The following is a 25,816-nucleotide window of genomic DNA, read 5'->3' on the forward strand; positions in this document are numbered from 1 at the left end:
TCACTTTTAGAGTGGAAGCAAGTCTTCCTCGATTTCGAGGGACTGCCTATGATGATGACATCCGAGTGGAATCATACCAACTAACAATACACAAGGGGGACCGAAGTTGCCCCTTTCGTTAAGGCCTCTTACTGCCAGAATCGACGGCCACACTGCGGAGTGGAATGGCCGCCGATTTTTCGTGGAATGGACGTCATTTTGAAAATTGCCCTCCTGCGGTATCCCGGGGGTGACCCGATCCCCCCACTTCTGCCCCGTGTGATATATTCACAGAGCACAGCACACACAGCTTCTAACATGGCAGGCAGCTCTGTCGGAAGCTTCCAGAACATGCCTGGTTTTATTTATTATTAATTCTGTAGTTGCAGTACACAATACGTCCACATCCACAGTGTGGAGCTACAAAAATTATAAGCTCACAGACATTATACTAATCGCTCCTTAATGAAGACATCGTTATAACAACATCATACATAACTTGCAAGTTTATACATAACACAGGATATAAACTTATTTTTTTCTATATTTACAAATTTAACTTAAACACTTATTTTCTGTTTCGAAGAGGATACCTTTGCTCTCAAACAAAACCTTCCAAACATGGTATCGAATCTAAACTCATTCGATGCTCATCCTGAGGAAGGTTTTCCTCCACGGAATTTCCTTGATTTTCATTTGAACTCACTCTACCTTCAGGCTGTTTGTTTTTCTGACTCGGACTCAGACTTACATTCTGATTTTCTCTTGGATTTGTTTCCAGTAACATTAGATTAGGATATGCTACTGGTATATCAAAACTATCTGATGAGTCAGAAATAATTGATTCATTCCCACCTTCAACTCCTTCCATATCTATAGGTAAAATATGATCAATATGAACAAATCTAACCTGTCCATTATTAAACATCTTTACCAAATATGTGCGAGGACCACATATCTTCACCACTCTTCCTCGTAACCACTTTAACCATTTATGGTGATGGTTCTTCACTCTCACCTTTTGGTTTAATTTCACACTTCTCTCTTTCACTCTACCTCTATCATGATTCTCTATTTGTCTTAATTGTGTCTCTTCTATGAACTGTGCCAAATTTGGATTTAACAACGAGAATCTGGCTGTCGTTTGAGAAACAACTCTGCTGGTGTTCTACCAGTAGTTGTATGAGGAGTATTACGATACGTAATCAAAAAATTAGCCAATTTATGATCCAATGACAACCGTCATTTCCTTGGATTTGGATCTCACATTTGTTTTATGAGGGCACGTTTTACAATTTGTACGGTGCGCTCTGCTGCACCATTCGAAGCAGGATGGTATGGTGGAACCTTGGTATGTTTCACACCATTTTTGCTCGTGAACTGTGCAAATTCTTCGGAACGAAATTGTGGTCCATTATCCAAAACAATTTCCTCAGGGAGGCCAAATGAAGAAAATAATCTTCGTAAAATGTCAAATGTTTTACTTGTTGTTATTTTCCACATTGGGAATACCTCAACCCCTTCGAAAGGCTATCAATCACAATGAACAATTGTTGTCCTTCTAACTCAGCAAAATCAATATGTAGCCTTTGCCACACCCTGGGAGGCCATTTCCATGGCTGTACTGGCACTGATGGTGGTTGCTTGCTTACCGATTGACATGTCGTACACTGACTCACGACATACTCTTTATCTTTATCAAGACCTGGCCACCATAAATAACTGTGTGCAAAACTCTTGGTCAAGCACATTCACAGGTGCTGGTCATAGAGTTCTCCTAATAATTTGGACCTAAATTTATTTGGTATAACCACTCTTGAACCCCACATGATACAATCTTTATCAACTGATAATTCATTCCTACGAATGAAGAATGGATAAATATCTTTGTCTGGTACCTGGTTTGGCCATCCATTTGCAATACAGTCATACACCTTGGACATAACTGGGTCACGTTTGGTTGCTCTACCAATCTCTTCAGCTGTGACTGGCAGTTCATCAATGTATGAAAAATAAAACACTTCTTCCCTATCAGGTGCAACTTGTGATGGGGAAGGCAATCTAGATCATCTGTATTCAATATCATATGTATATGCTGACAAAAGCAAAGCCCATCTCTGCATTCAGGCTGCAGCTAATGTTGGAACTGGGGACTTTGGATGGAGGATTGCTGTTAGGGGCTTATGGTCTGTAACATTGGTAAACATACGACCATACAAGTATTTGTGAAACATCTTGATCCCAAAAATTAATGCCAAAGCTTCCCTTTCAATTTGCGCATAATCACTCTCACTGGCACTGAGAGTGCATGAAGCAAAAGCAATTGGTGTCTCCTCCCCACAACATGATACATGAGCGATCACTGCGCCAACTCCATGTTGAGGCATCACATGTTGTTTAATCTTCTTAGATATGTCATAGTGAACTAACATGGTGCTATCTACCAATTTGCTTTTACACTCCTTGAATGCTGTATCGCATTCTTTTGACCATTTCCAATGGACCTGTTTTTTCAATAGTTCATTCAGTGGATGTAACACTGTAGCCAAATATGGTAGGAACTTCCCATAATAGTTCAAAAGACCCAAGAATGAACGAAGTTCAGTGACATTCCTGGGTGTGGGTGCATTGCTAATTGCACCAGCTTTTCCATGGTTGGATGTAAACCATCTTTGTCTACTCTGTACCCTAAGTACTCCACTGAGTTTTTAAATAAATCACACACGAGCAGACACTCGTATTCTGTGCTTCTCTAGCCGTTTGAGGACTTCATTCAATATTTTATTATGAATTTGCCTATTTGGTGCTGAAATTAGTATGTCATCCAAATAACATACTACCCCTTCAATATCTTGCAAAATCTGGTTCATCATCCCTTGGAATATGGCAGGGGTGGAAGACGCTCCAAATGGTAGCCTATTAAATTGATACAGGCCTAGATGAGTATTTATAGTCAAACATGACTTGGACTCCTCATCTAGTTCAAGCTGTAAGTAGGCATTCGTAAGATCCAGTTTTGAGAAGATCTGACCACTTGTCAGTGTTGTGAACAAATCTTCTATATTTGGCAATGTATTGGGGACATTACCCTCTAGAACCTGGTTTACGGTTACTTTATAATCACCACACAATCTTATCTTACCATCAGACTTAGGTACAACAACAATGGATGTAGCCCAATTACATCTTACAAATAATGTTCTCAGTCTCTAGTCTTTGGAGTTTTTGCTCAACTTTCTCCTTGAGTGCATATGGTACGGAACATGGCTTGTAGTAAATCGATCTAGCGTCCTTCTGTACCCTGACACTCGCCTTGAAGCCTTGGATCGGACTGCCCATTTCGCAGAACATCTTCGGATACTTCTTGATAACATCATCCATTAATGCAAATCTCGCTACCACACGAAAAATATCACTCCAATCCAGCTTCAACGATCTCAACCAATTTCTTCCAGTAAGGCAGGCTTGTCTCCTTTCACTACTATTAGAGGCAAGTTCAGAAATTGATCCTTATATTTCACTGATACGGTGATACGACCTATCACAGGAATGTTCTCTCCTGAGTAGCCATGCAGCTCTATCTTGGCTTTCTCCAATGGGAAATCCCGCAATTTGTCGAGGTATAGCGACTCCGGTACTATACTCACGGATGCACCCATGTCAATTTTCATTGGTGTCTTAAATCCTGCAACATCTATGTGAATTTTGATACTTTCCGAATCGCTGTCCGTTAACCTCATGCTCCTGATGGCATGTAGCTCTAACATCTTCTCATCCTGTTGTTCTTCCATGCTATGTAGTCTCTGGGGATTTCTACTCATAGTTTTGAATGCTGGTCTCATAGCTTTGAAAGCTTGTTTACCCTTCAGTCAGCATGCCTTCGCAAGATGCCCAGTCTTTCTGCAGAAGAAACACTCTGTCATCACATATGGACAACTTTGAGCAATGTGTTGTCCCAGGCACCTATAGCATGACTTCGACGCTCTGTTAGAATTTCCAGTTTCTGAGACTTTGTGCCCCCGCCGTTTTTTACTTTGAACCTACAGGCGATTCACCTCGGTTGACTGACAACCGTAATTATTTTGCAATTCTCGGGAATATTGATCGGCCATGTCCATCAACCTCGCTGTCTGACAAGCAAGCTCAAAAGTCAAGTCATCCATCGTCAATAACTTTCTTCTGATCGCATCATTTTTCACCCCACAAACAAAATGATCCCGCAATGCTCGGTTTTGAAAGTTCCTGAAATTACAGTGAATAGATAGCTTTTTTAATGCTACAATATAATCACTGATACTTTCATCAGTCTTTTGATTTTGTATACCGAAACGATAGCTTTCAGCAATTTCTAACGGTTTGGGGTTATAGTGCTGCTCCAGCTTCGTTAAAATCTCCTGAAGCGTTGTGTCCTTTGGCTCGGCAGGCACAAGCAGATTTACCAGGGTTTCATACAATTCTGGTCCAGCTGCAGATAAGAAGATAGCTTGCTTCCGTTCCAATATCGTCTGATTCTGGACTGCATTCTCTGGAGCTTCGATTATGTTATTTGCAGTGAAATACATTTCTAGATGATCCACATATGCTTTAAAGCCTTCCCAGTCACGTCTATATTCACCCAAATATCCCATTACACCTGTGGGTGCTGCCATTTTAATTTCTAGCTGTTCACACAGTGTGCTGTATTCTACCTCGGATTTTGTAGCTTTTTCCAAAGACAGAAGCTTCCAAAGTCTCTCTGTCGGCTGGCTGAATCCTTCACCAACAAAATTTCAACTTTAAATCATCCGAAAAATCCCATTCTCATCGCCAAAAATGATATATTCACAGAACACAGCACACACAGCTTCTAACATGGTAGGCAGCTCTGTCGGAAGCTTCCGGAACATGCTGGTTCTGTTTATTATTAACTCTGTTGCAGTATAAAATACGTCCACATTCACAATGTGGAGCTACAAACATTGCAAGCTCACAGACATTACACTGCGCTGCTGCCGATCCATCCTAAGTGCATCACCAGAGCATGCATCGCCGATGTTTCCCCCCCCTCCTCCCCCGCCCCCGAACACGAAATTCTGTGGAGAAAATGTTGCTGCTGTCGCTCAGTACCACTAGCAGCTTTTTCTGCCGGTGCACTGTTTGTAAAATGGCGGTGCAGCCCCAATTAAAGGGGAGGGTGCACTGCCGCAGCCATCTTATTTTTTTTTGTCGGCTGACTGCCAGGTTGGGCCGACAATTATGGCCCTGGGTTCAGCTGGGCCACCAAAGGGCAGCCTTTCAACCCCTCTTGGGTGCCAAGCTGCTGACCCAGCCAAAACTTTCCCTGGTGGACCAATGGACCTAACTAAAATAATCAGAGACTTCGCAGTGGCTCTCCCCTTTAAGTGAAGGGGAGAGACGTGGTGTCGTGCCAGCGTGATGACGTCATCAGCGCTACGCTAATGAGTGACAGCGGTGGACAGATCGCCCACTCCCCACTTCTGCCCCTCCAGTGTGCGAACTTCCGCTCTCTGCCGCACTTCCACCCCTATCATGACCGACTTCCGGGCCACTGGAAAAAAAAAGCCAAAGAACGGAATTTCGCTCAAGAGGCCACCTCATCCATCGCGGCGGTGAGAACAGCTGAAGCAGGGTAGGTACACCGCATTTCCGGCGTTGGGCAATTTTGGCCCTCAGGGTGTTTTATCCAATGTTGGTGTAAAATTTCTGGTAATGTGCTGTCAAACATGAAACCTTTATTTTCAACACTTTCTGTTCTTGGACAGATCTGTGTGCACCTTTGGAAGTGGCTGAGTGAGTTGCAGTGAATAGTGAGACATAACGGTAACCTTCACAATGGTGGTGAGTGTGAAAGGAATGGTTTGGACCATCGCGATGGATGTGGTGCCTCTTGAGCGAAATTCCACTCTTTGGCTTTTTATTTTCTAAATGGTGAGAAACTAGGAACTGTAGACGAGCAAAGAGATTTGGAAGTCCATGTTACAAGTCATTAAAGCTACTAGACAGGCACAAAAAGCAGTTAAAAGAAGCGAATGGAATGCTGGCCGTTATCTTGAAGGGGGTGGAATACAAAGGGGAGGAATTTATTTTTCAGTTGTACAGAGCCTTGGTCAGACCACATCTGGAGTATTGTGTTCAGTTCTGGGGCACCGCACCTCAGTAAGGATATACTGGTCTTGGAGCGGGTGTAGCACAGATTCAGCAGAATGATACCGGGGCTGGGGGGGTTAAATTATGAGGATGGATTTCATAAACTTGGCTTGTATTGCCTTGTGTATACATGAGCGATGCATTTATTTACAACAGGGGTCCCTTTGATCACATGACCTGATTGCTGATTGGTCCCCTTGGAGAATAAGACACACTCAGCAGTTTCACTGGAATGTGTAATTAGAACCGTCCTGCCTACGTAAGCAGTGACTTTGTAAAATGTAATTCGAGCCATTCTGACTGCTGACTCCAGACAGTAGATTGCTCACTCTTTCAGCTTAAGATCTATCCCCCAGCACAAGTTCCTGCCCCATCCCAGCCCAAGTTCCTACACCACACCAGCCCAAGTTTCTGACCCCCCAGCCCAAGTTCCTGCCTCATCCCAGCCAAGTTCCTGACCAACCCAGCCCAAGTTCCGGCCTCAGCTTAGAACAAGTTCCAGCCCCATCCCAGCCCAAGTTCTAGCCCTACTAAAGTAAATGTTGGTCCCTTCGAAGATGAGAAGGGGGATTTAATAATGGGAAATGTGGAAATGGCTGAGACCTTAAACAATTATTTTGCCTCGGTCTTCACAGTGGAAGACACAAAAACCATGCCAAAAATTGCTGGTCACAGGAATGTGGAAAGGGAGGACATTGAGACAATCACTATCACTAGTGGGGTAGTGCTGGACAGGCTAATGGATCTCAAGGTAGACAAGTCCCCTGGTCCTGATGAAATGCATCCCAGGGTATTAAAAGAGATGGCGAAAGTTATAGCAGATGCATTCGTTATAATCTACCAAAATTCTCTGGACTCTGGGGAGGTACCAGCGGATTGGAAAGCAGCTAATGTAATGCCTCTGTTTAAAAAAGGGGGCAGACAAAAGACAGGTAACTATAGGCCGGTTAGTTTAACATCTGTAGTGGGGAAAATGCTTGAAACTATCATTAAGGAAGAAATAGCGGGGCATCTAGATAGGAATAGTGCAATCAAGCAGACGCAGCATGGATTCATGAAGGGGAAATCATGTTTAACTAACTTACTGGAATTCTTTGAGGATATAACGAGCATGGTGGATAGAGGTGTACCGATGGATGTGATGTATTTAGATTTCCAAAAGGCATTCGATAAGGTGCCACACAAAAGGTTACTGCAGAAGATAGAGGTACGCGGAGTCAGAGGAAATGTATTAGCATGGATAGAGAATTGGCTGGCGAACAGAAAGCAGAGAGTCGGGATAAATGGGTCCTTTTCCGGTTGGAAATCGGTGGTTAGTGGTGTGCCACAGGGATCAGTGCTGGGACCACAACTATACATAGATGACCTGAAAGAGGGGACAGAGTGTAGTGCAACAAAATTTGCAGATGACACAAAGATTAGAGGGAAAGCGGGTTGTGTAGAGGACACAGAGAGGCTGCAAAGAGATTTGGATAGGTTAAGCGAATGGGCTAAGGTTTGGCAGATGGAATATAATGTCGGAAAGTGTGAGGTCATCCACCTTGGGAAAAAACACAGTAAAAGGGAATATTATTTGAATGGGGAGAAATTACAACATGCTGCGGTGCAGAGGGACCTGGGGGTCCTTGTGCATGAAACTCTTTTTGGAGTTCACCTGCAAAACATAAAACATTAAACGGTGCCACCCGACCTGGGTGACACTCCAGACATTTACAAGGCCCTTTTTTTTCCCCCCCTTTTTTTTTTGTGTTTTTCTTTTTTTTTTTTTTGTTTTTTTTTGGGCACTAAAATCACAATTTTTCCCCCAGTGCCCCCTATAAAAGGGAAGGGGACACTAAAAGCACCGGCAATTAAAACAAATTAACTTTAAAACGTAAAATCAAATTAAAATTTGGTTGCCGGGCGTGATGATGCACTCCAGTCCCTCCGGTGCCCACCTTTCGCGGAAGGCCGCGAGCGTACCGGTGGACACCGCGTGCTCCATCTCCAAGGACACCCTGGACCGGATGTAAGAGCGGAAGAGAGGCAGGCAGTCAGGTTGAACGACCCCCTCGACCGCCCGCTGCCTGGACCGGCTGATGGCACCCTTGGCCGTGCCCAGGAGCAGTCCTACGAGGAGGCCTTCGGACCTACCCGCTCCCCTCCGCACAGGGTGCCCAAAGATCAGGAGAGTGGGACTGAAGTGCAGCCAGAATTTCAGGAGCAGCCCCTTCAAATAGTGGAACAGGGGCTGCAACCTTGTGCATTCAATAAAAACATGGAACACGGACTCCTCCAGACCGCAGAAATTGCAGGCGGCCTGGGAGTCCGTGAACCGGCTTAAAAATTTATTGCACGGCACTGCTCCGTGCACCACCCTCCAGGCCAAGTCCCCGATGAATAGTGGGAGGACCCCTGCGTAGAGTGCCCTCCATCGGGGACCCCCGCCTCCTCCGGACGGCAAGATGGTACGCCATGGCGTGTCCGGACGGCCGGCGAGGATGGCAAAGTTGAGGGTGTGCAGGAGCAGCCCGTACAGGAAACCCCTCCGCGCGGAACTGAAAGGCACGGAGGGGATTTCCCCGAGGCGGCTCAAGTTGTGAGGCGCCGGCCCCCGAGGGAGGTTCCGGGGTTTGGCGCCGATGAGGAATTCCGTCCGGACGGGGGTCAGTTCGGATCCTTGTGCATGAATCCCAAAATGTTAGTTTGCAGGTGCAGCAGGTAATCAGGAAGACGACTGGAATGTTGGCCTTCATTGTGAGAGGGATGGAGTATAAAAGCAGGGAGGTCCTGCTGCAACCGTATTGGGTATTGGTAAGGCCGCACCTGGAGGAGTACTGCATGCAGTTTTGGTCACCTTACTTAAGGAAGGATATACTGGCTTTGGAGGGGGTACAGAGACGATTCACGAGGCTGATTCCGGAGATGAGGGGGTTACCTTATGATGATAGATTGAGTAGACTGGGTCTTTACTCGTTGGAGTTCAGAAGGATGAGGGGTGATCTTATAGAAACATTTAAAATCATGAAAGGGATAGGCAGGATAGAGGCAGAGAGGTTGTTTCCACTGGTAGGGGAGACTAGAATGAGGGGGCACAGCCTCAAAATACGGGGGAGCCAATTTAAAACGGAGTTGAGAAGGAATTTCTTCTTCCAGAGGGTTGTGAATCTGTGGAATTCTATGCCCAAGGAAGCAGTTGAGGCTAGCTCATTGAATGTATTCAAGTCACAGATTGATAGATTTTTAACCAATAAGGGAATTAAAGGTTACGGGGAAAGGGCGGGTAAGTGGAGCTGAGTCCATGGCCAGATCAGCCATGATCTTATTGAATGGCGGGGCAGGCTCGAGGGGCTAGATGACCTACTCCTGTTCCTAATTCTTATGTTCTTATGTTCTTATGTTCTATCACCCAGCCCAAGTTCCTGCCTCATCCCAGCCCACGTTCCTGACCTTACCCACACGCCGCACCCCCCCCTCCATCCCATGCCATAGATGGGGCATTGTGTGTGGGGTCACAAACTGTTAACAGGTTTATTGTGAAGTTAATAGTGGCAGTGTCGTGACTTCCAGACTTCATGAACTTGTCACACATGCTTTCTGAGAAATCAACCAGGTATAGGGGGAGGAGAGTGAGAACATGGTGCAGGTGTAAAGGGCTTGTGGTTGGAAGAATGTGATCCGTCTTCCCCAAGATCCCTCTCTCTCTCGCTCCCCTCCGATCCCCTCTCCCTCGCCGCCAGGCTCTCTCTCTCTCTCCCAAGTCTCTCAATCTCTCTCCCCAGTCTCTCAATCTCTCTCCCCAGTCTCTCAATCTCTCTCCCCCCAGTCTCTCAATCTCTTTCCCCCCGGTCCCTCACTCTCTCCCCCCCAATCTCTCACTCTCTCTCCCCCAAGTCTCTCACTCTCTCGCCCCTCAGTCTCTCACTTTCTCTCCTCCCCAGTCTTGCACTCTCTCTCCCTCCCAGTCTTGCACTCTCTCTCCCCCAGTCTCGCTCTCCCTCAGTCTCTCTCTCTACGTTCGATCTTTTTCTCTCACACAGAAGGCCATGAAAATGTTCCTACAGATAATCAGAGCAATATTTCAGGCAAAAGTCCTGGCGATAACTCAAAAGCCCGAGAAGCAGCTCCAGCTCCAGGCTCGAGCAGCAACGAGCTCCATGCGGATCGTGGCTCGGCCCCACTTCCTACTTCCTCGTATGTCGTACTGCGGATGCGCGACCAGAACGAACGCGCATGCACAAAAAAGGGACGAAGTCTAAGATGCACATGTGCAGAAGGACACAAAAAAGTTGTTGCAAATAATCACTCCGATATATGAGGGGAGATCTGATTGAGGTGTCTAAAATGTTAAAAAGACCACATGGATGAACTTCAGCAATTGTACATCCCTGTGTGGTGTAAAAATAAAACTGGGAAGGTGGCTCAACCGTGGCTAACAAGGGAAATTAAGGAAAGTGTTAAATCCAAGGAAGAGGCATATAAATTGGCCAGAAAAAGCAACAAACCTGAGAACTGAGAGAAATTTAGAACTCAGCAGAGGAGGACTAAGGGTTTAATTAGGAGCGGAAAATAGAGTATGATAGGAAGCTTACAGGGAACATAAAAACTGACTGCAAAAGCTTCTATAGATATGGGAAGAGAAAAAGGTTAGTGAAGACTAATGTAGGTCCCTTGCAGTCAGAATCAGGTGAATTCATAATGGAGAACAAGGAAATGGCAGACCAATTGAAGAAATACTTTGGTTCTGACTTCACTAAGGAAGACACGAATAACCTCCCGAAAATACTAGGGGACCGAGGGTCGAGCGAGAAGCGGGAACTGAGTGAAATCCTTATTAGTCAGGAAATGGTGTTAGGGAAATTGAAGGGATTGGAGGCCGATAAATCCCCAGGGCCTGATAGTCTGCATCCCAGAGTACTTAAGGAAGTGGCCCTAGAAATAGTAGATGCATTGGTGGTCATTTTCCAACATTCCATGGACTCTGGATCAGTTCCTATGGACTGGAGGGTAGCGAATGTAACCCCACTTTTTAAAAAAGGAGGGAGAGAGAAAACAGGGAATTATCGACCAGTTAGCCTGACATCGGTGGTGGAGAAAATGCTGGAGTCAATTATTAAAGATGTAATAGCAGCGCATTTGGAAAGCAGTGACAGGATTGGTCCAAGTCAGCATGGATTTATGAAAGGGAAATCATGCTTGACAAATCTTCTAGAGTTTTTTGAGGATGTAACTAGTAGAGTGGATAAGTGAGAACCAGTAGATGTGTTTTATTTGGACTTTCAAAAGGCTTTTGACAAGGTCCCACACAAGAGATTGGTGTGCAAAATTAAGGCACATGGTATTGGGGGTAATGTATTGATGTGGATGGAGAAATGGTTGGCAGACAGGAAGCAAAGAGTAGGAATAAACGGGTCCTTTTCAGAATGGCAGGCAGTGACTAGTGGGGTGCCACAGGGTTCAGTGCTGGGACCCCAGCTATTTACAATATACATTAATGATTTAGACGAAGGAATTGAATGTAATATCTCAATGTTTGCAGATGACACTAAGCTAGGTTGCAGTGCGAGCTGCGAGGAGGATGCTAAGAGGCTGCAGGGGGACTTGGACAGGTTAGGTGAATGGGCAAATGCATGGCAGATGCAGTATAATGTGGATAAATGTGAGGTTATCCACTTTGGTGGCAAAAACAGAAAGGCAGATTATTATCTGAATGGTGACAGATTAGTAAAAGGGGAGGTGCAACGAGACCTGGTCGTCATGGTACATCAGTCATTGAAAGTTGGCATGCAGGTACAGCAGGCGGTGAAGAAGGCAAATGGCATGTTGGCCTTCATAGCTAGGGGATTTGAGTATAGGAGCAGGGAGGTCTTACAGCAGTTGTACAGGGCCTTGGTGAGACCACACCTTGAGTATTGTGTGCAGTTTTGGTCTCCTAATCTGAGGAAGGACGTGCTTGCTATTGAGGAAGTGCAGCAAAGGTTCACCAGACTGATTACCGGTATGGCAGGACTGACATATGAGGAAAGACTGGATCGGCTAGGCTTATACTCACTGGAATTTAGAAGAACGAGAGGGGATCTCATAGAAACGTATAAAATTCTGACGGGACTGGACAGGTTAGATGAAGGAAGAATGTTCCCAATGTTGGGGAAGTCCAGAACCAGGTGACACAGTCTAAGGATAATGGGTAAGCCATATAGGACTGAGATGAGGAGAAACTTCTTCACTCAGAGAATTGTGAACCTGTGGAATTCTCTGCCAAAGAAAGTTGTTGAGTCCAGTTCGTTGGACATATTAAAAAGGGAGTTAGATGTGGTCCTTCTGGCTAAAGGGATCAGGGGGTATGGAGAGAAGGCTGGGGTAGGGTACTGAAGTTGCATGATCAGCCATGATCATATTGAATGATGTTGCAGGCTCGAATGCCCGAATGGCCTACTCTTGCACCTACTTTCTATGTTTCTATGTTTACATCGTAATGGCCTGTAACCTAGAAAACTGAGTCAGTGTAACAACAAGATTGGGGCAACCGGTGGAAATCATGCCCATGCCTCCTCCAGGAGAGCAGGGAAATCCAGGTGCTCATATAAGTGTGCTTGTTGACAGGAAGATTTCAAAGTACCATCACAAATATAGGCAAAGCCCTACGAGCAGCTCATTGATCCGCTCTTATTTGCCAGAAATGGGGCATGCTGGAAATTCTTGCGGGAAGAGGAGTAAAGCAAAATAAAAATACAACTCTTGATTAAGCAAGTTAGCAGATTGATGGAAATTCTGTTGAACTTTAAAAGCAACCAGCAGTGACACATTGGACATTTCCAAATGGGAATGTGATTGCTGAAGGTGCGGGATTTATTTTCATGCGGACTTGAGGATGTACGTCTCACAGAAAATTTTGATTTTGGAAGGTCTGGTCTGCACCAAAATATATGAAACTACCTCTGTAATCCCACATTAATTTTTAGATTTTACAAGCAGTTCAGCATTTTTCTATAAAACACGGTTGATGCAGAATCAGACAGTTAGCTCTTCAGTGACATTCCCAGCATTTATATATGTAAAATCAAATGGCTAGTCATAAAAGGGATAGACAGCAGCTTCCAATGAGAGGAATTTTGAACGAATCCCTATAAAATCTGATCTGATTTGTCTCTAGGTTATTGAGCCGACAGGTTCATGTTTGTAGAGACAGATGGGCATACTGATAGCAGAGCTAAATAAATCTTTCTGCTTCTGGCGAATAGATTGTTAACGTTAATAGTGGTTGAGATCGAACTACTGAAGCCAGAGCTTCCTTTCACGTAACATTAAACAGATCATGGTCGATACGTAGAGGTGAAAATCAGATCTTCATTTCAAGGTTAATATAATTTGTCTGTATGGTAAATAAAAAACATGCAGACAATGTATACATAGATGACTGTCAAATAAGTTAAAAATGAACGTGCTGACTGCATTCCCCTAAGCACATCACTGATGATAGGAAAACAAAGTTCAAATGTCTAATATCCTACAACATTCCCTTTCATATAAATTGCTCTAAATCCAAAATCCTCAACGGTTTGAAGATAAACAAGACTTTAAAGTCTGATCTTTACACTTTTTTTTCATTCATTCTCACGATATGGGTGTTTTTGGCAAGCTGGCATTTATTGGCCATCCCTAGTTGCCCTGAGAAGGTGATGTTGAGCCGCCTTCTTGAACCACTGCATTTGTCTGGTGAAGGTGCTCCGGCAATGCTATTAAATAGGGAGTTCCAGAATTTTGACCCAGCGACAATGAAGGAACAGCAATATATGTCCAAGTCGGGATGGTGTGTGACTTGGAAGAGAATTTGGTGTTCCCATGAGCCTGCTGCCCTTGTACATCATTGTGCATTCTTTAATGTCAAGGGGGAGGTGGTTAGACTCTTTCTTGTTGGTCACTGCTTGGCATTTGTGTGGCGTGAATGTTTCGTGCACTTAAGCCTGAATGTTGCCTAGGTCTTGCAGCATGTGGGTATGAGTTAGTTGAATATCTGAGGAACAGGGAATGGAGCTGAACACCGTGCAATCAACTAGTAAAAGGTAATTTTAGAATTGATATCAAGACATTTTTCTTCACACAAAGAGTAATCAACATATGGAATAAGTTTCCAGATAATAATGGAGGCAATAACAATGGAATGATTTAATAAACAATTGAATGCTACAATGGGAGGGAGGGGTTGTTAGGATCTGATTGGATAGATGGATTAAAATGGGCTGAATGGCCTTCTTCATTTGTTCTTATCTTGTGAAAAGACAACCATGAATTCTTAAGGTGGATAGACACTTGTGGATAATGAATACGAATAAAACCCCACAAACCTAAATTAAAAAATAACTATCAGAAAGGTTCAGTTCAGTATAGCTTCCAAGATGTTGAGTTCAGATTTAATTTGATGTTCATTCCTACTTTCAGGCAGAGTACAGTTTCTCCAAACATAAAAATGTTATAGATGATTACTACAGGGCTAACATTGCAGAAGGAAAAACAGCTAGATCATAAATTTGAGTCTAGATTCCTGTGCTGCTAAACTTGTAAAAGCTGAGTTTTCGTGTGGAGCACAATCATTTGATTGTAAAATTCAATCTTCCTCTACAATTGATTTACAATCGCAACCTGCATCGGTAAAACAATATAAATATCTGTGTTTTCAATATGATAACTTGATTGATTGGCAATCGCTTATGATTTGTGACATATACACCGTGACCCTCTTGAAATCTGAGCACTAAATCACTGTCAGAGGCCAGTCTCTTGATATGACTTCCATATGGTGTGACAATGGCTTTTTGAAAGCTTGTAGAATCGTAAATATTCTTGGTGTTGGCAGAATTTAAGGTAAATTGTTAGCAATTACATAAGAACTGAAAATATAGCTGAGTAACAAGTTGCTTGCCCTTCCTTGATTGTTACCTGGCTAAGTCATCAAGTGTGATATGAACGCATTTGTGTCAAACCCATATCTACATTTAAAGCTAAGTTTATACTACATTTTTAATAAGCAGCTCAGGTAGTTTCCTTCTAACTATTAATAATTAAGGGAAATGCAAACTTACAATCTACTATTTTTCATTAGTCCCACTGATTTCATCAGTCCAGGGGTTCCACTATGTTTCTAACTACAATTGAAATGTTCAAGATATCTGGAAATGAATGTCAAACCTATCTATAACAAGCAGAAATTGTGTCTGCATTGTTAAAGTGATTTACATTTTTAATGCTTCAAACTGAAATCAAAACAACAAATAATTCTAATATTTGCTCCACATGCTCAAACCAATATTATTTATAAGGTTTTTTATTCAAGTTGTCAACTCGTAATATTTAATATGATTTTGCCTATTTATAAAGTGTATTTTTGATTCCAAAATCAAAACCATTAATATAAATTGTGAACAACAGTGGTCCCAACACTGATCCTTGTGGAAATTCACTTCCCACCTTCTGCCACTCTGAATAGCTACCCTTTTACCCCTACTCTCTGCTTTCTGTCCTGAAGCCAGCTAGTTATCCATTCTGCTACTTGTCCCCTGACTCTGCATGCTCAGACCTTATTCATTCGTCGATTATGTGGTATCTTACGATTATGTGGTACCTTACTGAAGGCCTTTTGAAAATCTAAATAAATTACATCTACTGCATTACCCTTGTCCACTCTCTCTTTGAAGGTTACCTCTTCAAAAAATTCAATGAGGTTAGTGAAGCAAGACTTTCCCTTTAAATCCATGCTGATGATTCATTATTATATTTTTGGTTTCTGGATGTTCTTCTATTGTCTCCTTTAGCAGAGATTTCGTTATCTTTCCTACCACTGATGTTACACTGACTGGTCTATTGTTCCCTGGACATGTTCTATCTCCCTTCTTAAATATAGATATTATGTTAGCTATTCACCAGTTCTCTGACACTACACCTTGTTCTAATGAAGTAATTCCTCTGCTATCTCTTCCCTAGATTCTTTTAAAATGCACAGACCAGGGGTTTTATCCTCTTTGAGTTTGATTAGTTTATTTAATATTTCTCATCTTTTAATTTAAATGCAGTTATCTCATTTTTAATCTCATAATTTGATGTCAAACCTGTTCTATCTCCATGGTAAGTACTGAAGCAAAGTAATTATTTAATATTTCTGCCATCTCTCTAACGCTGCCTGTGATGTTATCCTGTCCATCCCTTAGTGGTCCTATTCCCTTCCCGACTTTTTAAAATTTGTCTGTAAAATATTTTACTACAGGTATTTGTTTTATGTTCCTAGATAATTTTATTTCATAGTTCCTTTTTGTCTTTCTAATTGTTTTTGTGACTTCTCTCCTAATCCCTTTGAATTCTCTCTTGTCATTCCCTGCTGTCCATGTACTTAATGTATTCATCTTTCTGTACCCTCAATTTTTCCCTTATGTCTTTATTCATCCATGGTATCTCATTAGTGTTTAGCTTGTTCTTGTGTTTTAGCAGAATGTATTTTACCCGGACACTGTTGAGCACCATTTTAAATATTTTCCATTGCTGTTCTGCATCATTGTTTGCCAATATTGTTGTCCATTTATTTTCCCAAATTCTATTCTCAGCTCCACAAAATCGGCTTTTCTCCAATCTATTACCTTGGTCTCCATCATACTTATGTCCATTTCAATTATTATCTTATGATGGTCACTATTGCCTCGATACTCCCCTACTTTTACTTATTTTATTTGCACTGGTTTATTCCCCATTACTAGATCCAATAATGAATCGTCCCTTGTTGGGCTTCTTACATATTGGGCTAGAAAGGAATATTGTACACATTGTAGGAACTCCATTCCTTTATCCCCTTTACCTAGCCCTTCTGGCCAATTAATATTGGGGTAGTTGAAATCCCCCATAATTATTATCTATGTTTTCCACTCATTTCCCTAATTTGTTTTCATATTTCTCCCTCTCCCCCCACCACTAATTGGTGGTCTGTAGACTACCCCTATTAGTGTGTGTTTGATTCTTATTATCTTTTATCAATATCCACATGGATTCTAATTTTTTCTTGCTGATAGCTGTGACACTTTTTTCTACTGCCCTTGTTATCCCTAATAAGTACAGCTACTCCATCTTGCCTTCTTCCCTCTCTATCTTTTCTAAATATGTTATAACCTGCAATGTATAATTCCTAGTCCTGTCTTTTCTGTAGCCATATCTCAGTAATCCCTACGATGTTCGGTTCCTCTCAATGTATTATCGCTTCCAGTTCCCCTGTTTTATTACAGACACTATGTGCATTGCTGTACAGCCAGTTTAACTCATTTTTAACAGCAGTTCCTCTCATTTTATAGTTAACCATCTTTTTACACTCCAGTTCTATAACTCTATCTATTCACCGGCCATCAAATTATATCAAATACATTAAGATTCAAATTGTTATTTTTTAGGTTTTCCTTAAATGTCACACCTGACAGTAGAAATGTTAGATACAATGGGCTGGATTTTGCGAAGGGGGGGGCGGGTGTGTGTATCAGTGGGCATGATCGGTAGGGGGGGCAGGGGGTGGGTCGGGTGGGAAAGTGTTTTTTCCCCCAGTGGGTCCCCCCCCACCGCTGTGAACCAGCCGCAATGCGCCTTTCCCCGATGTCGGGTCTGTCAGTTCGGAGAAGATTTGACACACAGCGGTGGGTTCACAGCGGGAGACCCAAATCAGGTCATTAGTGGTTTATTTAGAGCCGTTTAAGAATAAATTTTAGCTCACCTTCTGCATTTGACATCTCGGCGACGGGGTCCACACTAGTCGTGGATCACATCTGTGAAGCTGAGGCAGGAGGTCAGTGGCCGTTGAAACAGCTGTTAAGTTGACAGCTTCAAATTTACATAAAAGCCATCACCTTACAGAGATATCTTCCCTTAGCCACAAACTCTTCCTCACTGAATTTCCATAACAGATACAGGATGCTGCAAGTCTTTACACAAGTCTCCACCCAGTCTGACCGCATTACCTCTCTCACCATTGACAGATCGCTTCTGTTATCTCTAGTTCACTTGCCATCTATTCCATCAGCATGGGTGCCCTTTATACACCCTCATCTTCGTCTCAGAATTCCAACACGATCAGCCCAACACCAGGCACATCAGCAGCACCAACAACACCAACCTTCTCTACAATCACCTGATGCTGCACAAGGCAGAAGGCATCAACACCCAACCACATTGCTGCTCGAGAGGCTAGGGATGGCCTCACCATAGGTAGATTTACTTCACTTAACGCTGTACACCCTGGCTGCCATATGATGTGCCAGGTTGGCATCACCCCATACCAACACTGCAAAGCATCCCTACAATGCCCAAGCCATTTGTTTCACACTCATCGACATTGCTGGGGGTACCATTATGTCTCACCATTCACTGCAAATCACTAAGCCACTTCCAAAGGTGCACACATATCTGTCAAAGAATGCAAAGTGTTGAAAATAAAAGTTTCAATGTTTGACACCACATTAACAGAAATGTTAAAAGAACATTCCATAAAACACCCAAATGCCTACCCTTGTGTGTTGTTACTTGGTATGACTACACCAGGATGAGGGTGAGTGCGAGGGGTGGCTAGTGAGATGGGGATGTGATAATGTAGATAGAGAGGGATGGTTGGAGATGCAAGGTAAGTTGGTGTGAGTAAGGATGTGCAGGAGTAGGGTAGAGAAGGCAGAGTGATGGGATGTAATGAGTGGCACAGCAGGATGAGGTTGAGTGTGGCTTTGTACTAACGTTTCATGATCTACTGAGAACATTGAAACGTTGGTGCCACTGCACCCAGGTCCGCCTGACGACAACCCTGCTTGTGCCCTCCTGTACAATGCGCAACCAGGCTGTGTTGACCTCCTGAGGAGGTCTCTTCCGCCCATGGGAAGGGAAGAGGACCTCCCTGTGAGCTGTGACTCCCTTCATAAGCATATGGAGAGAGTCATGGGAGAGCATGGGGTGCAGCCCTGCACCTCTGTGTAGTGCTCATCATTGTCAGCACCTCAATGCTGTAGAACACTGACAGCACAATTATCAAACTAAATTTGGAATGGTCCCTTTAAGGAAACCAGCTAATGATGCGTCATCGAATGATGGCACCAGATCCCCTTCCTCTAATTGGCTGGGAAACTTGCTGGGCAGGCCAATCAGGGGAAATCTGTTTCAGAGACCGGGAAGGACCCGGTGCCATGTTGCCCGCCACGATTAGTAAATTCGCGGACAATAAAGCTGTAGTTTCCAGCTGTACATATGCATGTTAGTGTTTATTAGGGAGACTACAAGAGGAGTACTAAAGGTAAGGTTAAGTGAGCATTTATTCTGGTGTATATAAAGAGAAAACAATCCATAATCCATTTAAGCAAGTTATATGAAAATAATCAACATTGTAAAAATTATAAAGAGAAAGAAAATTAAGTGCGCCAGTTTTGCGTCAATATAAAGCAGTTTTTGGTGCATGTGGTATTATAATTCAGCATCAGCCTGACTGCCAAATACATTAAAATGAAATGGTGGATGATCCCTCCAGAAAGCCACCTCACTTTGATTGGACTTGTTTAAATCGTTCCAAAGTGGTTTCTGCCTCTCCCACAGCACCAAAATGGCATTAACCAAAATCACGATCAACATTCTCTGTGACTGTGATCATGGTGCATTATGCCACCTCATCCTCCTCAACCTCTCTGCAGCCTTTGACACGACTGACTACAGCATCCTTCTCCAAAAACCTCTCCTCGGGTATCTAGGTTGGCGGGATTCTTACTTATTTGAGTGTAGCTAAAACATCTCTAGTAATAGTTTTTCCTCCTGCCCCCACACCATCACCTTGAGAGTCCTTCATGGATCCAGCCTTGGCTGCCTCATCTCCTATTCTTGTCTAATAGACAACATCATCTGTAGACATGGGGTCAACTTCGACATGATGACACCTAATCCTATCTTTCCACCACCTCGCTTGACCTCTCCACTGCTTCTGTTGTTCAACTGCTCGTCCAACATCTAGTGTCCATAGAATCATAGAAAGTTACAGCATGGAAGGAGGCCATTTGGCCCATCATGTCCGTGCCAGCCGACAAAGAGCTTTCCTGCTTAATCCCACTTTCCAGCACTTGGTCTGTGGCCTTGTAGGTTACGGAACTTCAAGTACATATCCAACTACTTTTTAAATGTGGTTAGGGTTTCTGCCTCTACCACTCTTTCAGTTAGTGAGTTCCATAACCCCACCATTCTCTGGGTGAAAAGATTTCCCCTCAAATCCCCTCAACCTCATACCAATGACTTTAAATCTATATTCCCTGGTTGTTGACCCCACTGCTAAAGGAAATAGGTCCTTCCTATCCACTCTATCATGAGGAAAGCATGTGTTGCAGCCTCAGAAACGTCGGTAAGTAGGAAGGCCGACAAAAAAGGTAAGTTAAAGTTTTTTAAAAATTGTTTTTCAGCAATTGATTACTTAAGGATATTGATAATGTTTTCTGATTTTTTATTTTGTTATTTTTTGAATTTTTTTTGTGTTTTCTCTCCTGTATTTTTGGCGATATCGGCCTCACGGTAAAGTTGGCGAGGATGGCGGTTTCCGACACAAATCCTCCAGCAACGTTGATTTTTATCGATGGGCGTATTTTTTGGCCAAAATAACCCCGTTAAAAAAATGGCAAAATCTTTATTCTTATTTTTTCACAAAAATGACGTTAAAAAACAAATATCAACAGGCTGGCGAATTTCTAGCCCTAATAATCATTGATATATACCACAAAAAGCAAGGGACCTAGTACTGAGCCCTGCGGGACCCCACTCGAAACATCCTTCCAGTCACAAAAGCACCCATCGACCATTACACCTTTGCTTCCTGCCTCTGAGACTATTTTGGATCCAACGTGCCACTTTGCCTTGGATCCCATGGGTTTTTACTTTCATGACCAGTCTGGCATGTAGGACCTTATCAAAAAACTTGCTAAAATCCAGAAACACTACATCAAATGCACTACCCTTATCGACCCTCCTTGTTACCTCCTTAAAAAATTCAATAATGTTAGTCAGACATGACCTTCCCTTAACAAATCCATGCTGACTGTCCTTGATTAATCCGTGTCTTTCTAAATTAAGATTTATCCGGTCCCTCAGAAATTTTTCCAATAATTTTACCACCATCAAGGTTAGGCTGACTGGCTTGTAATTACTCGGTCTATCCCTTTCTCCCTTTATAAACAACAGTACAATGTTAGCAGCCCTTCACTCCTCCGGCACCACACCTTTAGCCAGAGAGGATTGGAAAATGATGGTCAGAGCCTCTGCTATTTCGTCTCTTGCTTCTCTTAACAACCTGCGATACATTTCATCTGGGCTTGGGGATTTATCCACTTTCAAAGATGCTAAATCCCTTAATACTTCCTCCCTCACTAAGTTTATTGAATTTAATATTTTACACTCCTCCTCCCTGATTGCAATATTTGCATTGCCTCTCTCTTTTCTGAAAACAGATGCAAAAGTATTCATTAAGAACCATACCCATGTCTTCTGCTTCCACACACAGATTATCTTTATGGTCTCTAATAGGCCCTACTCTTTCTTTAGTTATCCTCTTGCTCTTAATATATTTATAAAACATCTTTGGATTTCCTTTGATTTTACTTGTCAAAAAATGTTCATGCTCTCGCTTTGCTTTCCTAATTTCTTTTTTAATTGTACCCCTGCACTTTCTATACTCCTCGGGTTTTTGCAATGTTGAGCCTTCAGTATCTGTCTTAAGCCTCCCTTTTTTTCTTTACCCTATCCTGTATGCCCCTCGACATCCAGGGGGCTCTAGATTTGTTAGACCCACCCTTTTTCTTTAAGGGAACATATTTGATCTCAACCCTCATGATCTCCTCCTTGAAAGCCTCCCACACTCTGACGCTGCTGTTTCCAGTCCACTTTGGCAAAATCACATCTCAGCTTCGTAAAATGGGCTTTTCCCCAATTGAGAACTTTTATTCCTGGTCTATCTTTGTCTTTTTCCATAAATACCTTAAATCTAACTGAATTATGATCACTAGCACCAAAATGCTCTCCCACTGATTCCCCTTGTTGTTGAGCCGTAATTTCCTCCATCTTCAGCCCTGCCAGAAACTCCATATGCTTGCCACTGATTTCATTCCTTTCCCTGGCTACTGTCTCAGGATAAAGCAGACTGTTCACAGCTTTAACATTTCTTCTAAAAGTTGGCTCCTCAGGCAATGTAGCACTCTGTCCGTACTGCACTAAAGCGTCAGCGTAGATTATGTACTAAAGTTCGTAGTGGGGCTTTATTCCACAAACTTCCAACCAAGTCAAGCTTGTAGTGTCACTCTCTCTTCCAATATTAAAATATAGCCTCTGGGGTAGCAGATATGTGTGTACAGAGCTCTCTTCTGGCAGGTAGAATGTTAACTACAAATAGGCAAAGCCAACAGCTACCTCTGGTCTTACCAGCTTCACTTTGCAATCTACAGCTGCTGGTCTCAGACCCATTGTGCAGTACATTTGTCGCCTAGTAGGTCGTAAGGTCACTAACAGTGAAGACGATAAGAAGCTAAGGAGCTTTTGGGTGACAGTGACTGAAAAATGCAAATTGAAACAATTGTGATGATAACCAATTTTCCACTTATTCTTCACAATATTTGGCTTTAAAGATGCTGGTCAAAAATATAATGAATGCATAACCAGTATGTTACATTAATGGATGATTAACTAGCATGTTACACTTTCATCAATATACACAATAGAAATATTGTCAGATAGAAAGTTTTGAACATAGTATTGCTAGAAACAGCAAATATTTTTCAAATTTACCAGCATTAATGGCTAATTTATATTCTAAATTTGGTATTGGGGCACCTCAAGGCATCAGTTAACAGTAAAACAGAATCAGTTTGCCCTGCTTTTAACACCAGGTGGATTCACCATGCAGGCCTGAATTAAAATTATAGTCGGGTCTCAATGATATTATCGGTCTGCAGCTGGCATATGTAAAGAAGGATTCTGTTGGCTCCGGGCACGTATCCTTGCTGCCTGCTCAGGAGAGGAGGTTAAAATTGCGGAAGCAGCAATCCTGGTGGCTTTCGGATAGCTAAGAGCCCGGGCAATTTTAGCTGCCCACCTGGCAGGTTTCTGCTGAGAGGTTAGGGTTAAAATTTTCCCCCAGTGGGAACGACTGGCGATTCATTTAGTTGTAAGAATCTGGGAGTAGATTTTCCGGTCCTTTGCGCTCCCTTTTTCAACCCGGAGCGGCGGTAATGGCGGCGGTGAGGTCTTCTGAGTGGGCAGTCAGCCTCCAGCGCCCCGCGGGGGTTTTCGGGGCCGATTTTGTGGCGGTGCAGTGCAGTACCGCTCAGAAGAGCTGTGCCGGTGTGCTTTTTGACTCCCGCCCGACCCGTATACCCCACAGTGACCGCCTCGGAAATCAGGTGGTCCAACCTGTACCACTGCAGAGAGGCAAGTGTGATTATTTTGTCTTTTAAATTTTTTTGTGATTTATGTTGTGGTGGCATGGGCTAGGTATTGGGAATGTTTTTGTGGGTTTCTTTTCAGGTTTTTTTTTTCTTTCCGGGGCCTCTCGGAGCGCTCCCGGCCCGGCTCTTCAACTCAGGGTTTTCCCACGCTAACGCCCTAAGAGAGGTGTACAATGCCTCCCTTAGCGCTGCACCCCAGACTCAGGGCCCAGCTGCCCAATTTTGATGACTGAGGTACAAATTGGTCCCGGGCGCAAACTTTACCGCCCCGCCGCCATTACCGCCCCGAAATCATCAAAGGCGAAAATCCAGCCCTTGGTCTTTAACTTGTTGTAAACTGAATATCACAGACTACTTACTGTCAATTAAGAGAATTGGAGAGGATATTTCAAAAAATTACATTGTTTGCTATTTTTAGCAAGCATATAAAGCAGCAGACTGCTAAAAACGTGTCTTGTTCACTAAAACATATGAACAGAATAAAATATGCCGCTTACTACGCGAACAATTGACTCTAACACTATGCCAGTACTAAGCAGGTCTTCAGAACTGTTTCTTACCATTGGTCTCAGATCTGGATGTGTCAGGACATAACCATTGTTTGTGATTGCAAAAGCGTATCCATGAACACCTAGCTGTAATTAAAAATATGTAAAACAAGCTTCAATCAGAATTTACTACATAATAAGAAAAAATAAAGTATGCTGTACATTAGCTTTTAAAAACTGACATTCCTAAATTTTAATTGTTGCAGTTACATCACTGGAACCACTGATGCCAGACGTTCCATAAAAAAAAACTGCCATCGCAACAGTTTCAACAAATAAAAGAGTCTTGTAACACCAGATGCAAATTTCAACGTGTACAATGACTATTTAAATTTATTAAAAGATAGCATTTATAAAATGTATTCGTTCAGCACAATCTCAGTTGACTAAAAGTAGCTAAATGCCTCCACTTACCAGCTTGTACAACATAGGGTGTGTCTCATATCGATGAGGGGAAAACCTATTATGGCTGAGAAATTCCTCGAAGCTGCTCTGGCTCCACTGCCGTAACTTCACCAGAAGTGCAGTGGAAGCCCCATTTACGGACATAGCCGGGGTTTCTCCCGCACTTCCATTGAAGTAACACTGGCAGAGCCAGAACAGTTCCGAGGGATTTCCTGGTCTATGTGAAAAAGTGAGCAATTGATTTGTGCTGTAATTTTCATTATTAACTTCAATTTTTTTTAAATTAGATTTGTTGTATTGTGGTATTTTGTGTCATTCAAAGGCCTGTTGCTGTGCCTGCACCACTGACAACACTGCTCCATGTTCAGCTGAATTGTCTGCTTTTAGAGTACATTTCACCCGACCCACCAAGCAAGGACTCACAAATTAATTGACTCGCGAATTAAAGTCTTATGCGGTTCCAAGACTTAAATTCTGACGACTGAGACATAAAACAAGAACATAAGAACATAAGAAATAGGAGCAGGAGTAGGCCATACGGCCACTCAAGCCTGCTCCACCATTTAATAAGATCATGACTGATCTGATCATGGACTCAGCTCCACTTCCCTGCCCGCTCCCCATAACCCCTTATTCCCTTATCGTTTAAATTTATTCAATGTCCCAGCTTCCACAGCTCTCTGAGGCAGCGAATTCCACAGATTCACAACCCTCTGAGAGAAGAAATTTCTCCTCATCTCTCTTTTAAAAGGGTGGTCCCTTATTCTAAGATCATGCCCTCTAGTTCTAGTCTCCCACATCAGTGGAAACATCCTCTCTGCATCCACCTTGTCAAGCCTCCTCATAATTTTATACGTTTCGATAAGATCACCTCTCATTCTTCTGAATTCCGATGAGTAGAGGCCCAACCTACTCAACCTTTCCTCATAGGTCAACCCCCTCATTCCCAGAATCAACCTAGTGAACTTCTTTGAACTGCCTCCAAAGCAAGTATATCCTTTTGTAAATATGGAAACCAAAACTGCACGCAATACTCCAGGTGTGGCCTCACCAATACCTTATATAGCCGTAGCAAGATTTCCCTGCTTTTATACTTCATCCCCTTTGCAATAAAGCCCAAGACACCATTGGCCTTCCTGATCACTTGCTGTACCTGCATACTATCCTTTAGTGTTTCATGCACATGTACCCCTAGGTCCTGCTGTACTGTGGCACTTTGCAATCTTTCTCTATTTAAATAATAACTTGCTCTTTGATTTTTTTCTGCGAAAGTGCATGACCTCACACTTT

The 25,816-nt window shown here is 43.0% G+C and overlaps 1 protein-coding gene across 1 annotated transcript in view; it reads right to left on the minus strand.

Annotated features, from left to right (window-relative positions):
- cacna2d3a (calcium channel, voltage-dependent, alpha 2/delta subunit 3a) overlaps positions 1 to 25,816 on the minus strand; it is a 1,147,786-nt gene that overhangs the window by 335,743 nt on the left and 786,227 nt on the right. The window contains exon 16 of the mRNA XM_070894764.1: positions 24,134 to 24,208. Within this exon, the coding sequence (XP_070750865.1) occupies positions 24,134 to 24,208 (75 nt within the window). The remainder of the gene's footprint in view (positions 1 to 24,133; positions 24,209 to 25,816) is intronic.

The sequence above is a fragment of the Pristiophorus japonicus genome, chromosome 12, assembly GCF_044704955.1.
Source record: "Pristiophorus japonicus isolate sPriJap1 chromosome 12, sPriJap1.hap1, whole genome shotgun sequence".
Lineage (NCBI taxonomy): Eukaryota > Metazoa > Chordata > Chondrichthyes > Pristiophoridae > Pristiophorus > Pristiophorus japonicus.